The sequence below is a fragment of the Monodelphis domestica genome, chromosome 4 (assembly GCF_027887165.1).
Source record: "Monodelphis domestica isolate mMonDom1 chromosome 4, mMonDom1.pri, whole genome shotgun sequence".
NCBI lineage: Eukaryota > Metazoa > Chordata > Mammalia > Didelphimorphia > Didelphidae > Monodelphis > Monodelphis domestica.
In genome coordinates, this window is record NC_077230.1 from 37307132 (window position 1) to 37325256 (window position 18125).

At 37.8% G+C, this 18125-nt stretch overlaps 1 protein-coding gene across 1 annotated transcript in view; it reads left to right on the forward strand.

Moving 5' to 3' along the window:
* The window catches only part of MAP3K15 (mitogen-activated protein kinase kinase kinase 15), an 89073-nt gene that overhangs the window by 67184 nt on the left and 3764 nt on the right, over positions 1-18125 (forward strand). The window contains exons 14-20 of the mRNA XM_056826079.1: positions 3464-3649; positions 4067-4172; positions 9075-9291; positions 10138-10250; positions 14420-14529; positions 14606-14682; positions 17977-18095. Of these exons, the coding sequence (XP_056682057.1) occupies positions 3464-3649; positions 4067-4172; positions 9075-9291; positions 10138-10250; positions 14420-14529; positions 14606-14682; positions 17977-18064 (897 nt within the window). The 3' untranslated portion in view covers positions 18065-18095. The remainder of the gene's footprint in view (positions 1-3463; positions 3650-4066; positions 4173-9074; positions 9292-10137; positions 10251-14419; positions 14530-14605; positions 14683-17976; positions 18096-18125) is intronic.

Below are 18125 nucleotides of genomic sequence, written 5' to 3' on the forward strand. Positions count from 1 at the left end.
GCTAATTTAGGAAATGATGGAATCTGTCTACCTTAGTGGGTTGCTGTAAGGAAAGCATTTTATATACTAAAATTCTATATGGGAGTGAGATGTTAATTCAAAGATAATGATGATATAATAGAATAAAAAGTAATTGTATTGAAGATACTACCAATGTAACACTTTATTCTCCTTTAAAGGATACACTTACAAAACCCAGGCCATTCCCCAACTTTTCTCAGTGAATTCCATACTTGATTCACAATTTTTCTCACCTTTCCAGCTCCTGCCCTTATACTGGGGCATTTCAGCATATAAAATGACTCTTCCTCAAATACTTTAGCCACTCAGTCTTTCAACCTGTTTCTCTCCCATGCCAAGGATGGCCATACCTTAATCTTGCCATTACTCACTTCTATGTTTCTCTGGCCATAATTCCATTGGCTTTTCACCCCTCTCTCCACTTTTCCTTTAAAAAATCCTATTCTTTGTCCATGTCATGAACAGTTCTCTTCTAGGTCATTTCCCATGCCTTAGCCCCTCTCTTCTCTTCTCTCCATCTTGATGAACTAATTCGAATTCTTAAGCCCTTTATAACCCAGCCAAGCATCAGCCTTAGATAATTCCCAACATGTGCAACTTTCATTCCTATATGTGTGCTGAAAAGGGTGGGGAAAATCATGCAACTGTTCTGATAGGATCCACTACAAATTTATGTCACATAACCTCAATTAAGCCCTCACTGCTGATAGATATTTCTACTATACTTTCCTTATCAGCTTACTATTCCACAATACACAGAAACACTCTCAAACCTTTTCATTCCTCCTTAAACCTCCCATGGCTTCCCAATCTCCCCTTCTCTCAGCTGGTAACTGTGCTTCATATTTCGTAGCAAAAAAATTAGGTCATTTGCTGTGAACTCTCTCTTCCCCCACTTCCTAATCTATCTCTCAGATATCTTCTGCCACTCTTTCCTCTTTCACCTGTCTCCCATAATGAAGTGGCCTTACTCCTTATCAAGGCAAACTCTTCTACTTGTTCAAGTGATCCCATTCCATCCTGTCTCCTCTAACAGATTGCCCGCTTTGTCAGCCCCACTTTTCCACTTATTACTAATCTTTCCCTCTTTACTGGTTCACTTCTTCCTGCCTACAAACATGTCCATTTTCACACATCCTAAAAAATGTCCCTCATTTGATTCTTCTATCCTTGCAAATTACTGTCCTATGTCTCTTCTGCCCTTTGTAGTTAAACTTCTTTGCAAGACTGTCTACAATAGATGCTCCCTACTCAACAAACTCCAGGGATTTCTTGTTTCCTCTAGGATGAAATATAAAATCCTCTGTTGGTATTCATAGCCCTTCTTAACTTAGCCCCCTCCTACCTTTCCAGTTTTTTTACACCTCACTCCCTAGTAGATATGTCAGTTCAGCATCACTGGCCTCCTGACAGTTCCACAAACAAGATACCCTGTTTCTCAGCTCTGGTCATTTTCTGTCTTTCCCCAAGACCTGAAAAGCTCTCTTTCTTCCTCTCCTACTATTGACCTTCCTGGCTTCCTTTTAAGTCTCAACTAAAATCTCATCTTCTACAGGAAACCTTCCCCAAGGTCATTTAATTACAATGACTTCCCTCTATTTTATCTTGTACATAGCTTGCTTGGTATATATTGGTTTGCATGTTGTTTTGCCTATTAGATAGTAGTATTCTTGAGGGTAAAGAATTTTTTCATCTTCTATTTTCAGTACTTAGCATTGTGCCTGGTACATATTAGGTACTTAATATTTATTGACTGTTTATGCAACTACAAAAAGCATTTGTTTTGATTAAATATACAGTAATACATAGGAAATTAAATAGAGAAAGGGGCTAGTCTTATTAATTCTCTGGTTCAGAGAACTCCTTCAGGAGGAGCTTCCCTTTCCCAGTACAGAGCAGCAACTTCTCTGCAATATATATTATTAGAGAATTGTCTATGACATAGCTCTCAATCATTACTTCCAAGGATGGTCCAAACCAGATTAAAATTGAAATATTTAACAAATTAAATAGAATACAATAAACCATAGATAATATTTTTTAAATTAAGTCATATAAGACCCATAGGGATCCTTATGTCCAGTTTACTGGCCCCTGTTTCTATTGAGTTTGATATCACTGGCCTGAAGCAGTGAGTGATTTGGTGACTATCCCAGAAGCACAAATCCAGTATGTGATAGAATTGGAATTCAAAGCAAGATCTTCCTGACTCTGAGGTCAACTCTAGAGATCTTCTACTCCATGCACCCTCTTATGAGCATTAATGACAAATAATAACAAGATTGTAACTTGTCTGAGACCATTTCTATCTCAACCTCACTGAAAAAGATGAAGTGAATTATGTAAAGATGCTAGGAGGAGGGTGAAGGGGAGGAGGAGGATATTATGATGTGAGGTATAAAAGGTTGTAGGATCTTACATAGATTTAGATCAGGGAAGGGATCTTAGTTACAGTTACAATTAGTTATGATTTTATAGTTATAATTAGTTATAATATTAAAAATAATAAATTATAATGAATACATTATGTCCAGAATAATAGAGCACTAGTGTCTGACTGGAATTCAAACCCAGATCTTCCCACTTTAAGCCTAGCACCCTAAAAAAGAATTCTAGTGTTCTAAATAGAAATATTTAAACTATATTTTAGTGATAAACATAATCAAAAACAATTATTGTTTAAAATTGTTTTGAATGAGATAAAGATTTGTTTTTGATGGTTTGCATCATTGGGGTCAAACTTAAATTAGAAACTGATCCCTGTTAGCCACTTATTAATTTAGAAAATCACAGATTACAATACAATATACTGTATATATATTTTTAAATTCCCAATTGCATTTTAATTTAGTTCAGACAGCACGTAAGAGCTTTGTGACCTTGGAAAACAAGTTTGACTACTTGGAACTCTATGTTAGAATCCTATAAGCTTAAGCATGATAGGATCCATCAGAATGACTTCTTGCCCAATCTTGGATTAGAGACCTTTTTTGCAATGGATTAGTCTAAAGATGAAGCAGTTGACAATGGCTTTTCTTGTTATACCAGGGTGTGGCCAAAGCTAAAATGATTCTCTTTAAAACCCCTTACCTTCTGTATAAGAATCAATTATGTGTATTATTTCCAAGGCAAAAGAATGGTAAGGACTGGGCAATGGGGGTTAAGTGATTTGGCCAGGATCACCTAGCAAGGAAGTGTGTGATTTGAACACAGGACCTCTTCCTGTTTGTGGACTTGGATCTCTGGCCACTGAACTACCTACCTGCTCCCAGAATGATTTCTAATTGCAGATTTCTTTTTGGTCATGCAAATTTACAGCTGTAGGAAAAAACAAACAGAAGAACAGTTTTCAGTACACAGTTGAATTTAGTCCAGGTTTGTTTTATATTTTCTCTTTCTCCATAGATATGATCATGCAATTATTTCTGTTTTGTTTTGTCAGAGTTCTAAAGAGTTGCACCTCTCTGTTGCCCACATCAAGCAGATAATTGGGATTTTGAGAGACTTCATCCACTCCCCTGAGCACAGAGTTATGGCATCAACTATATCTAAGCTAAAAGTTGATCTAGATTTCGACAGCACTTCTATAAATCAGATTCATTTGGTGCTGTTTGGATTTCAGGATGCTGTAAGTCTTGTGTGAGCCCTGCTATTGCTATAGAAATTTAAGGAACCTCTCCAAATGTCTAATGACCTATATTAAAAGATGTTCCTTAGTACCCCTTGCCAAGGTAGATGCTTCTTCCTGGTTTTTTATATTCCCAATTTCTTGAGTTTCTGTGTGATTCGAATATTCATAAGTATAAGAAACATGATCTTTTAATGTCTCTGTGTAGTTTCATAGGTCATAGACACAGAGTGACATATAACCTTTATGAAAAATGTGGCATTATAACTTCTCATAAGCCATGGTGATTACATGGGTCTACCTTAGCAACCTGTATTTTGGAAGGAGAGAATGGAGAATCCCATCCACTCACCCACCCACTAATCTAAGGTTGTTTTAACCTGATCTGGTTTTGTTTTGTTTTTTCAAAAATTTTAGGTGAGTAAAATCTTGCGGCATCATTTAATCAGGCCCCACTGGATGTTTGCAATGGATAACATCATACGTCGAGCAGTGCAGGCTGCTGTTACTATTCTTATTCCAGGTAAAAACCACATCCAAATAATTCGAATCAGAGCTTATGTGTGGCAGGCACACAGAGGCAAAAAATAGGCTCTGCACTCAAAGAGTGGGAGATCTCAAGGTCTTGCTAAAAGTTCTTACAGTTTACAAAGGTTAATTTTTCCTTTCTTTCTTTTTCATCTTGGTTGCTTTTCTCTTCATATCCCGACCATGACCATAGCTATTTATAAGACTGAAATAAGATCAAGAAACATTTATTGAACCTCTGCTGCAGCTCCTTGAGGGATTTCTTTTTTTTTTTTTAGTATCTCCAGTGCCTGGTAACATAATAAGTGTGTAATAAATATTTGGTGATTGATTTCCAGGCAAGGAAGGGAGCCACTGGAGTTGGGGTGGGGGTAGAGCTCTGATCTGCATCAGTAGAGGAAATTTCTCACCTGCAGGGTCCTTTCTAAACAGATAAAATTACAGGATTGATTTAAAAAATGTGCCAGGCACTATGTTAGGAGCTACCAAAATAAAGATGGGAAAGCAATGTCATAGTCCTTGTCCTTAATGAGCTGGCACTCTAGTATGGAGAATAAGACAGAAACAGAAAGTGATTCCTTCTACTGTAAGGATAATTTAGGGTTGTGACCTAATCTAAATTTGATTTTTGGTCGCCAGGGGATATCCCAAATAAAATACCCAAGTCAGTTTGGAAATATATGGTAGTTTAATCAATATATAGGGAAGAAATAAAGGAGAAAAGAGGGGAAAGGTATAGGATTTCTTCCACCCAGCCTGTGTCAGGTGAGTTCAAAGTTCTCCATCATGAGGTCCTTGAAGATTAGATGCTTTCTCTAAGAGGATAGTGTTTGGAAGGTAAAGGAAAGAAAAATCAGCCTAAACTCCAAGAGATCTGAGAAGAACCTCCCCGAACTAGGTTACTCGGCTTCCTTCAGTATGGTATCAAGGAAAACTCACCGCTAAACCCAGACAATAGCAGCTACCACGCCAAGATGCCGACACACTCAGCAAGCTACCGCCAGCCACCTCTCCGCCATCAAAGAGACTGGAGAGAGGAAGTAACACAAAATATATAGATAGTTTTACATCATTTTCCTGCATCTCACATGTACCAGTGATATCTTAGGCTTGACTTAGGACAGCCCAAGGGTCTGTCAGTTGTTTCTGATTTGTCATTTGCTAGCACATGTCTGTCATAAGCCATCCTCCTAAATACTTAATCCTTAAGTATGGGTGTAGACATTCCTGATTTTGTTAGAATAAGTAGGGTGGAGTAATCTAAAGTTCACACTACCCCTTAATAAAGCATGTTCTAAGGGGAGGGACCTTAGTCTTCTTCTCTCTCATTTGTTCCATGAGACAACCTGATCAAGTCTTTTGTCTTCAATTTTCATTTTAGTGATTCCTTAATCCAACTTATGATCCCTGACCTCTTCACAGAGCTCCACTCTCACTTCTCATTTCAAACCATGTCTATATGTAAATTCAAATTCTAGATTTAAATTTAAAGTCACTTTGCTTAAAGAGTTAGAAAGCACTACGTAAATTATAGGTGGAGGAGATTGTGTTAAATAAGATTTCCACCCTCCAGAAGTTTTGTGATTTTTTTTTTAAGAAAAAAGCATCAATACAATAATAAAACCTCACCTTCTTACCATCTTTTCTTAAACCCTCTGGACTACTCTCATAACTGGTACTCACATGTTGGGTCCCTTCAGGGTATCTGCCATCTCAAGTTATGAGAGTTAGCCTATGTGTTTGTACTTCTGGTTCAATTACCGACAAGCCCCCACTGGGTGTTTCCTGTTATCAGTCATGCTAGTCGACACAATAAGCATAGTAAAAACATTTACTAAAATGGCATAATAAGAGCATTTGCTACAAAATACACCTTCCATAAATCTGGGGCATATTTTCCTATATATACAGTAGCTGTGAAAAGAATGAGCACAAACCTAAAATACTATAGTAAGATACCCTATTCAATCCATTCCAGTGGTTCCCTATCATAATATTTTAGGATCAAATAAAAAATCCAGTTTGGTATTCAAAACCTTCCATAACCTGCCTCCTCTCTAATCCTTCTAGCCTTCAAATCCCTGCTAAAATCTTACCTTCTGGGGCAGCGGAGTAGTTCAGTGGATTGAAAGCCAGACTTAGAGATGGGAGGTCCTAGGTTTAAATCTAGCCTCAGACACTTCCCAGCTGTGTGACCCTGGGCAAGTCACTTAACCCCCATTGCCTAGCCCTTACCACTCTTCTGCCTTAGAATCAGTACATAGTATTGATTCTAAGGCAGAAGATAAGTTAAAAAAAAAAAAGAAAATCTTACCTTCCATGGGAAGCTTTTCTTGATCCCCCTTATTTCTAGTGCCTTTTCTCTGTTGATTATCTCCAGTCTATCCTGAATGTACCTGGTTTTCACATAATTGTTTGCATGGCATCTTCCTTAGACTGTGAGCTCCTTGAGACCAGGGACTAATTTTTGCTTTCCTTTGTATTCCTCTCATTTTGCACAGTAATTGACATGTAATAGGTAATTAATAAATATCTACTTAACAAATTTTTGACTAACTAGAAATACCTGGGTGGCACCGTGCCAGACCTAGAATCAGGAAGATCTAAGTTCAAATATTTTTTCAGATAATTACTGTCTGTGTGACCCTGTGCAAGTTATCTAACTTCTGTTTAATCCACTGGAGAAGGAAATAGCAACGCATACCAGTATCTTTGCCAAGAAACCCCCCTAAAGGGGTCTCAAGTCAGACATGACAGTAACAACAACAATGAAGACAACGGAAAGTTAGATATCAATACTCTTAATTTTATAGTTAGGGAAACAGAAGTCAAAGACCATAACTGCTGTTTTACTTATATTCCACACATGTTGATTATCATGGAACAATGAAAAGAACATGAGGTTGGATATAACGATAGAGAAGCAGGGGTTTTGATTCTCAGTTCTATTCCTTTTTAGTTGTATCTTTGGGCTTGCCACTTTTTCTTACTCAGCCTCAGTTTCCTCATCTTTAAGGAGGTTGGACCAGATGACCTAAGGAGTCTTTTTTTTTAAACCCTTGCCTTCCATGTTGGAATCAATAATGTGTATTGTAAGGGCTATGCAGTGGGGTCAAGTGACTTGCCCAGGGTCACACAGCTATGAAGTGTGTGAGGACTGATTTGAACCCAGGACCTTCCGTCTCTAGGCCTGACTCTCAATCCACTGAGCTACCCAGCTGCCCCCCTACAGAGTCTTTTATGGGTCTCAATCTGATTCCATGTGGCCATTGAAGAAATTCTTGCCTTTATATTTTAACAGTTCAGTGGTACCTTTTGTTTTCTTATGCCAATCTCATTGCCTGATAAATCTATTTCACAAATGAACTCTCCTTTGTAACAAAGCAAAACAGATAATACCAACAGACAAAATGATGATGATCAATAGAGTGTTTGTATTCCAGTAGTCTACCATGTCTCTTTTAAGGAGGGAAGTGTGTTTCATCATCTATTTCCCTGCCTCATGATTAGTCAAAAATCATTAATAATTACTCATTTGAGTAAATAATCCTTGTCTTTGAATTCTCACACACACACAATGGTTATACAGCTATCTAATCAGAATTTTTCTCTGGAAGCATCTACTTTTGGAGTGTTAAGGTAGGAGCAACAACTAAAGTAGAGCTCTGAAGTCAGCTGTAATAATCTTTGGTGGCTTCTGGAAGGAAAGATTATTTGGTAGAAATGATCGCTTCCTCTGGTTAGTTCACATTCTTAGCTGAAACTACTTTACTCCTATTCTGAATGCAACCGGCAAGCAGCTCAAGGAGAACTCATTAACTATCTCAGTCTTTTATACCCATTCACCTTAATGACTTCCCTAAAGAATATGGAAGCTAGACATACAGAAAGCTTGAAGAGAAGGAGGCTTCTCTTGTTATTCTGTGTGGAATGTAGAGATAAGGAACGAATTTTGGAGTCAGGTTGGAAGAATTTTCTAATGCAGCGATCTAAGTCTGTTCCTGAAAGCTTGCTTTCATTATTTGAAGTTTTATGAATTCCTAAAACATGCTTTCAAATGGAAACCCAAAAATTCACTGTCAATATCATTACGTAACAAATTAACTAATAGTTTTATGTGATCACTACTTTTGTGCTCCCCACCCTATCCCCATGCTAATGTGAATAATTAAGTTATATATAAGTGGAATAATGATCATTGATTAATTTTAATGTTAAAGGGCATTCCTTTATCAAGGGTCTATTCCAATGACTCTTCCATTGTGCCTTGTTGGCAAGTCTAAGGCACAGTCTACCTTTACCAACCTGGCAAAGTTTTAAGTATGGACCTTGTAGTGAACTCTGTCTTTTGTCACTTCACTTTATCACTAAGTAGATTTCAAGGTGATGGGAGGTTGCCATAGCAACTCAAACCATCTACTAAGACAGGGAGGGAGCCCCCACACTAACAAAAAACATCTTTTAGGCTATGTGCCATTTGTCACCATGCCTCTTCTCTCCTTTCAAGCTAAGTTGTCCCTATAGAACTTTAGTGTATGTTGTGGCAGGGTCAGATTCAAAAAGTCTCAATAATCAATATGATGACGATGACAAATAATAATAAACTCCCATATAAATAGTATGTTACAGTTTGAAAAAGTACTTTATTGGAACCTCCTATCAACTTTGGAAGTTGATAACTATTATTATTATTATTATCCCCACGTGTGCATGCAGAAATGGAGGCTCAGAAAGATGAAGTGACAACTAGAGATTTGAACTCAGAATGTCCTAATTCCCAAATTTACAGTTCTCTCCACTATAGCCTACTACTGCTTTATCAGAAACAGTCTTTTGCCTCATTCCCATATCCTATTGAGCTTCATGTGGTCCGTTCTTTTCCCATTGGTCTGTCCAGAGCTTCGAGCACACTTTGAGCCAACCTCTGAAATGGAAGGAGTAGATGAGGATGCAGATGAAGTAGAAGAGAATTATCAGCCAGGACATCCCAATGGAAATGAAGAGCCCATTGCCACTTCTGGAGTGAGCAGGGTGGGCTCTGAATTAACCCTGGAATCTCAACAGCAGCACAGACTTAACCTTCAGCTGAACAAGCTTAGACAAGAAACCAACAGGTAATAAAATAAATAAATGAATGAATATATATATATTTCTTGCATTTATTGCATGCCAAAGGGGAATCAAAGGGAAGATACTGCCATGAGCCCAGGGGGGAAATTTCCAGAACCCATGTGGACACAACATGGAATGGTGCAGCATGGGAAGCAACATTAGCTGAATTTGGAGATTTTTGGGGGGGGAGAGGTAATTTTTATGATAGTACGAGTGGGGAACCATTGGGAAATGAAAGGGATGCAAAAAAAAAGAGGAACAATAAAACCCTCATTTATTTTTAAAAGGATAGGCCTTCTAGGTCTGATTTATTCATTTATAAGCCTGTACGATACAATAGGGACAGAAACTGTAATTTAATTATTAGAAGAAATATGGGTATAATCCCTTGGAAAGGGCACCGTCTCTGTCAATGATGGGGCTTAGGGACACTTCTGGGATGAAGGCCATCCTGGTAGGGTCTTGTCTCAGAGTTGAGGTTTTAGGACATTATAGCTGGGTGTTGAAAATGATGGCATAAATTAGTTCTGCCATCTTAAGAAGGTTATTGTAAAATGACAAACAGTTGATGCAACATATAAAGCTAGTTATATTTGTATTTAGAAATTTAGTGGAAAAGTTGTTATTTTTGAAACATGGGAAAGAGAGAAAGAAAAGAGAAATGGGTCCTTCTAGGGGTCAGGATACGGGTTTCAATTGCCTTCTTAATTTACCCTCTTAATTTACCCTCAGGATATTCTTTATTTTTGAGGAGATCCTACTCAGGGCCACATGGAGAAAAGTAAATATGTTATTTTACTTCTTTATCTTTCTGGCTAATGACTTTTTATTTTTATGTTTTTAAATAGGCTTCTGGAACATTTAGTTCAAAAAGAGAGGGAATACCAGAATTTCCTAAGGCAGGCTCTTGAACAGAAAACTCAAGAATTGTATCTTCTCCAGTTGCGGTCCAAATCTGTTGGTGAGATAATTTTCTACTTGCTGAGATTTCAGTGCATGCTACAGGAATACACATCTGGAATGCCTGTGGTGCACAGAGCTGGAGGTGACAGGCTTGGAGGGAGCTCTGGTCATCTTTTCCCTTTTTTAAAGTATTCTCAAAAATTTTCTTAATAATTCATTCCTGAATCTTAAGAGGAATCAGGTCAAGTTCATTGGCCTATAGTTTGAAAAATGTACCTTGTTCTTCTTTTTGAAACTTGGAGAAGTCAGGTGACTTAAGTTTATTAAAGACAGCTAGTCACCCTCTTCTCATTTCTTCACCATTTTCAAATTGTGCTTTATTTGAAGGTTATTCTCCTTTAGAGAGAAAACAGGTAGTAGTTGATTATGTTAGTCATTTTTCCATTTCCCATCAGTCCACTCAAGGATCCAGTCCAGTATTTCATGACAATCCTATTGTTACAACCATAGCTCCAGCAGGCCCCTTAATCATATTTACTGTTTATCCCAAGTCTCTACAGTTCTTAAGGGACCTTACTTTCCCTTGCCTCCATTACTAACAAATATTTGTTTTCAATTGCTCACTTGTTCCCATTTTACACGTGACTTGGGCACTTGTTGATTAGACCACTAGTCATATATGTCTGAGATACTGGGCTCATTCTAATATTAAATTGTTTTCTCCAGAGATATGATACACTCTGCTTTAGGCAACCACAGGATCTGTTTCATTTTTTTTTTCTTGTAGTATTCATTCATTAGATGTCTGGACATTTTTCTACTCATCCTGAAAGCCAAATTCTCTTCTATTATTCTTCCCCCTTGGTTTATTTGCTTATAATTATGCTAGTTTTAAATTTTTCAGGGTGTAGCGGGAAAAAAAACCCCAACAACTTATTTTTAGTTTTCATCCTCTTAAATATTTGGTCTTCCCTTCTTGCCCCCAGTCCTCTATTTTCTCCTTCTCTTTCCTGGGAGCTGGAGCTGGACCTCAACTTGCTCCCACACTGGACACTTTATAGCGAGGGAAAAAAACTGGCTGCAGTTAGATGCTGGGATTTCTGTCTCAGGCTTAATAGAGTGCCATACAGCTATATACACATGCCTGTCCTGCTGCCTGTCCTGCTGCAGTTCCCTCTGTTTTTCAATTATCTGTTTGAACTCTATTGTGGCATAGAGAGCTACTAAGCTGACATTGCAGCCTGAGTACAGTTTTAGGGCAGAAACATTTAGCAGTTCTCTAGGTTTGTTGCAACTATATCAAAATTAGTTTTCAAATTTAGCTAAACCTGTCATGACTATATCAAAATTAGCTTTTGTCATATAATTAGGATTGAAAGAATGCTGAATTTGTAGCTAAAGAACCTGGTTTCAAATCTCTTATTCAAAGCTATTACATGTACTTATTATATGTATGACCTTAGGCCAGTTGTCACTTTCCCTTTCTAGGCTTCATTTTCTTCATCTGTAATATTTGATAGCTAGATTATATTATCTCTAAAGTCACTTACAGCTTTATATTATGTGGATTTCTTTGATTTGCTGCTTGTCATGTATTACATAAGAATGGAATGAAGTATCTTATAATTTCTTTCCTTGGAACCATTGCTTAGAGATAATAAATCATGGAAAGTGATGAGGTTATCAAATGAGATAATATTCAAGGAGAAATAAGAGCTCCCAGGTCATGGGAGACACCCACAAATAGTAGGCATGGTCTATTTGACTCAAGTCAAAGAGATTGAGGAACAACCATACAGAACAAGAGAACAAGTAGAGAAAAATGTCCAAAAAGCCTAGTGAGATAAGAGTATCAGAGCAAGAGAGTGATCAATAATGTCAAAGGCTATAAGGGAGACCAAAAAGGATGGGGATTAGTTACTTTGGAGAGAGTAGTTTAGTTGAATGATAACTGATTAGGAGAATATGCTGAAGACCTAGTCAAAAAATAAGAAAAAAGAAAAAAAGGGGGGATAGAGTAAAAGGGGGGATGTGAAAGTGAGTCAATGACACTTGAACTGTTAGCCATGGTAAAGGGAGCAAGAGAGAGAGAGGTAAGAGCTGAAAATGACTATAAATATTAGTATGGAAGAATGTTAGTACCCTTGGTCAAACTAGGGCAGTTTGGAGGAGTGGGTTTGAGGAACTTATTTTATTAGTATCCTATTTTCTTACTGGGTACAGCATTTAGACTTAATTTGTCAGAAAGAATAAGTGGGAGCAAGATGAATTGTTTTAGATACATCATATTTATGAATTTCATTTTTAAACTAGGATATTAAGCCCTCTCATGTACCACAAACATTGATTTCATATTTAGATTTCTAACACAAATGGAAATAGCCAGTCATTGTTTGTTTAGCCCTTGAACAGCAACAGTCATTAAGTCCCAGTATGCAAAAGGATTTTGAATGAGTATTTTAGAATGAACTTATAAGTCCTAAAGGATATTTTAAAATGGGGGAAGGGGGGACAGCTGGGTGGTTCAGTGGTGTGGAAAGGAAACTAGACAGTTGGTGGGGGAAGGGGCAACTGGGAGTGGCAGTTGGGTCTTGTGACTAGCACTTCCTGTCTGCCGGGTGGGACTTGCTTCCTGGTGTTGGAGGAGAGAGGAGCTTGTTCAGCCCAGCCTGGAATGGCATGCTCTTCTTGGTTCAGCCTGAAGACATAGGCTTCTGAAGGTTAGACCTGTTCTTGTTTGCTTTCTATCTACTGCTAAGATTCTGAATTAGGCAAAACTGGACTGATATAGAGTAGATGGAAGTGGGAGAATCCTCCGCCTGCCTCTGGCCTGGCCTCAACTCTGAAGCTGGGGATTGTGGGTTCGTGTCCCATCTGGGTCGCCTATACCCTCTCTCTCCTTAACTCCTCCATTACCCCCATACACACCTCCCATTTATCATTATCCCTGTTTTCCAATTCTCCATTTTCCTTTACCAATAAATATTACAGTGGATTGAAAGTCAGACCCAGAGACAGGAGGTCCTGGGTTCAAATGTGGCCTCAGGAACTTCTTAGCTGTGTAACCCTGGGCAAGTCACTTGACCCCCCAATACCTAGCCCTTACTGCTCTTCTGCCTTGGAACTAATATACAGTATTGTTTCTAAGATGGAAGGTGAGGGTTTAAAAATATTAGGGGGAATTTTTTCCATTTGGAAATTTCCAAATAGGAAGTTGGTAATATGGGACTGAAACTTTGGAGGGAGACTAGGGTTACAGAGGTCTACAAGTCATCCAAAGATGCCTTGTGCATTTTAGATGCTTAATTAATAGGTGGTACATAGGATACTACTGTTGGACTTTGGAATCAGAAAGATGAGTTGAGATCCTTCCTCAGGCATTTAGACACTAGTTATGTGTTCCTGTATGAATCATGTAACTGGTCTTGGACCAGATTTTCTCAGGTCTCTTGGACCTGTTAAAAGATGATAGTAGTGCCTATTTCACAGGGTTATCATGGGATCAAATGTGATCATATATACAAAGTGCTTGGTAGACCTTAAAGCACTATTCATGTTGCAATTATTAAATAAATGCTAGTTCATCGAGTCTCTGCTGCATAACTATTCTCATACTTCCATGACCTCTATACCTGTAATGTTTCTGAAGATGTCTAGAAGTAAAATTTCATGTCAAATCTTTTTTCTTGACTTCTAAATTAGAGCTGACTTTTTAAAGATTAATCATTAAAAATGATTTAAAATAAGGTCAATGAGTATGCAAAGTGGTAGATAGTAGATAGTAGTAGGTTTTTCAGTTCTGTTGAAGTAATTGTTGATGGGGGTCATAGAACGGGTTGATCTAGATGACTTTTGGAGGTTTCTTCTACCTTGAAGATCCTAGAAATTCTAGATTCAGAGCTGAAAGGGGCCTTTAAGAAATCAACAGGTTCAATTCCCCTCATTTTATAGCTGAATAAACTTGAGGCCAAAAGAGTTTAGGGTCCAAGTGTCAGAAATGGTATTTGAATCCATGACCTGTGACTTCCAAAGGCAGCCTTCTCTCAACTGTATTACTTTTAATCAGAGCAAATGATGTCCTGAATTGTCATTTAACTTTTGTGACTATTATGGAAGACAAATACTATAGTTTTAATAGTTTCCATTTTATATCTACATTCGGTGTATGATATCTTTTTCTTAAAGTTCAACTTTTTGTCCTATACAATTCATTTGTAATTGTTACAGACAATCTGGTTACTCCAGCACGACCTGTTGAATCACAGGTACCAAGCACAGACAAAGAGCTCACAGACTGGTTGAAACTACAAGGAGCTGATGCTAATACAATGGAAAAGGTATCACAGCCACAAAATTATGGAAATTCTTGTTTTAAAAGCTCATTCCCTCTCATATGTTTCTTTTTTTTTTCAGATTGTTGAAGAGGGTTACACTCTTCATGATGTTCTTAATGACATCACTAAAGAAGACCTAAGATATCTTGGACTTCGGTAAGAACATTTTCAATCCCCAAATCAGAAGAAAACCAATTAATACAGAAAGGCAAAAACTATGACTAAAACATAAATTAGAGAGGAATGGTTTGACAGAGAAAAAAGTCTTGCTGGGGATTTTGTAGAGCAGGGGTGTCAATCTCAAATAGAAATGGGGGACACTAAACCATATGCAAGGATCCCTGTTGCCCACATATCAACTCAGGAAATCACTTATTAACATTATTTCAGGTAAAGATTAAAGGTTTAATTCATTAATACTCATGGAGAATTGCCAGGTGGCTGACAACTCCCTATTCTATTGTATTTTTATTTTGTCTACATTTCCCAGTCACATTTTAACTAAAAGCTCAACTCGCCAGAATGTAGCCCTGGGGCAGCATACTTGATATATCTATTATAGAGGGGAGTCATGCACTGGTTAGTATCCAGATCTGGAATTCTACCATGCTCTAGGTACCCTAATATTATGATACTTTATAAGTCATCAATGTGCAAAAAAAGCATGTATAATTTTGGAATACTTGAATATAGGTTTGTTCTAAGCTTGAAACACTTGGGTTTTTTGTTTTTATTTTTACCTAGGTCCCTTTATAACCATATTTTCTGTTTAATCCTCTATCAGGATTGGAGGTAGTCAGGCAATGACTCAATGATTAAATAATGTTAATTACTTAATAGAGTTAAGTAAATTTCTGATGTGCTGTTCATATCTATATCTTTGCTGACATCTAATGGTACTAACTGGTCCATAAGTACAATAGAAGCCTTAGTTAGTTTTTTGCTATCTTTAACTTAATCTGAGACAGTTAGATGGTATACTGGGAACGAGTAGAGAATTTGGAGTCAGGGAGATCCATTCAAATTAGAAACTCACATTTCCATCAGCTTCGGTTTCCCAATCTTTAAACTTGAGATAATAAAAATAACCTTGACAAGTTGTGAGGCTCAAGAGCTTTTACATATTTTAACTATATGGCACTTTGCAAATTCTGAACTACTTAAATGCTAGGTCTTCTATCTTCTTTTAAATCTCTATTGAATTCCATTTTATTTGAAGTTGTAGGTGTCAGAACATGTCAGTCAACTTATTTATGCTTACTATTTGCCAGGCACTGTATTAAGGGTACCAAAAAAAGGGAAAAGAGATCTTACAGTCAAATGGAGGAGACAGCATGTACATAACATGCCCGAATAAGATCAAGTACATACAAGGGGGCTTTAAGAGTCAGAGGTACTAGATAGCTACAGAGGCCTGAAGAAGGTAGCATTTGATTCTTTAAGGAAGAAAGGGATTTGAAGAGATCGGGGTGAGGAGGTAAAGGATATACCAGGCATGAGAGACAATGCAAAGATAGCAATGGAAAGTGAAGAATCATGTGAGAAAATCAAAGAGGCTGGCAGGGCTAAACTGTAAGAGAATAAAACATAAAAAAGACTGAAAAGATTTTAAAAGATTAGGAAGAGCTTTAAATGCCAAACAAGAATTTAAATAGGGAAACCCAGGAGTTTAGTTAATGGAGACTGGAAGATCAGTTTGATAGTGATGTGGAGATTAGATAAGAGATTTGAGGCTGAGAGATCAATTAAAAGGATATTGGTGCTCTCTAAGTTGAGAAGGGCCTGAATTAGGGTGGTGTCTGTGTGAATAGAGAGGAGATAGAAACATGATTTGGCCACTGACTGGATAGATGGGGATAGTGAGAAATCCTAGATGCCTACAAGGCTGTGAACTTGGTTAAGTGGAAGGATGATGGTGCCCTTGACAGTAATAGAGAAGTTCAAAAGAGGGACAAATCTTGGGAGCAAGATAATGAATTCTATTTTGGACAGGTTGAGTTTGAGATGCCTACAGGCCATACAGTTCAAAAAATTAATTAGGCAATTAATGTGGGGCTGAGGTGCCAGAGACTAGGGCTGCACCTATAGCTCTGGGAGTCATCTACAAGCAGATAAGACTTCCTTTTTATTTGTTATGACAAAGGATGATGAAGGTTTCAAATAGCTGGGTCTTTACAGAGCCTTAGAGTGTAACATACCAGGTATGGAAGTATGGTTGATGTATTAAATACTTGATCAGAGCAGTTAATGATCAATGTATAGGCAGTTCTAAGGGAAAGAGAATTACTGGGCCTAAGCCACAAAGGCTTAGCCCTCACCTTATCAAACCTCATTCCTCTGAAAAGTGCATGTCAGGTGAATCCCCACCTACTCTGATCTTGTCATTGTGCAACCAATGTGAATCAACTATGCTTTGTTACGGATTCATTGATCCTCAAAATCCACATTAAAGCCTGGGGTGAGGCGCTCTTGTTTCCTGCAACCTTGGAACTCTCCCTGATCTCTATCTTTCCTAGTGCCACTCTTGGCCACATGCTTTCTATCTCTTACTTCCACGTGTTAGCCTATTTCTCACATTTTCCTTTTACTATTTTTCTAAGGAAAATGTCATCAGGGACCAGTGCCATTCCCTACTTAAATTAACTTGTCTGTGTCTCTTTATCACCCATTTTCTCAGACTCCTTGCTCCACCTTGAGCCCAAACCCACTAAGGGAATCTTGTATGTAACAGCCACTGAATGACTGTTATATTGAGTTCCCTAGATCCTTGAATTTACCCTTTTAAAACCCAGGGAGGGGGGAGAGGAAGTGGGAAGGAATACTTTCATTCAGAAGAAAACCAACTACTTATACCCTTTATTTACTTTGTGAAGCTATAATCCTCATCTCTTCCAATGGCTCAGCTAGAAATTTGAGTTCTTAAGAAGAAAAATCCTAGTTCATACATCATAGGGTTAAGGACAGAAAAGACAGAGGGACCCAAACAGGCATTTACAATAAAAGACAAGAATGCTTTCCCTGGGTAATCTTTCCCTAGTCCCACCCCTACTCACTGTCAAACTGATCTTCTACATAGCAGGTTGGCATGCACTCAACCAAACACCAGGGGCTCCTTTTAAAGCATTTGCTTGGTATTTGAAACACTTCTCAATCCTTTTTTAATCTTTCCAGATAGGTCATTAAAAAATATTTCTCCCCTAATATTTCTTGCCTAGTCAAGGCAAATTTATTGTGCCACACTACTAGAATATGCATCCTTTAGATAATCTTAATAATTACATAATTAAGTAATGTTTAAATTAGGGATCATGCTTTTCAACACAACTCCAAAACCACGTCAAGAGTTATACACCCTCAAGGGAGTTGTCAGAAGCTACGAATGAACAATGAAACAGTATTCATTTGATCATTTGCTTCTTGTTAATGGGAATTTTTTTTTAATCCTCATAGTGGTGGTCTTCTCTGCAGAATCTGGAACACAGTCTCAAAGCACAGACAACAAGCTTGTGAACCTTCACAAATCAAACATCAGGCTTAATCAGTTTCAAAAAACAAAACACTGGGAATGAGTGAGTTAAACATTCCACATCTTAGTTGTT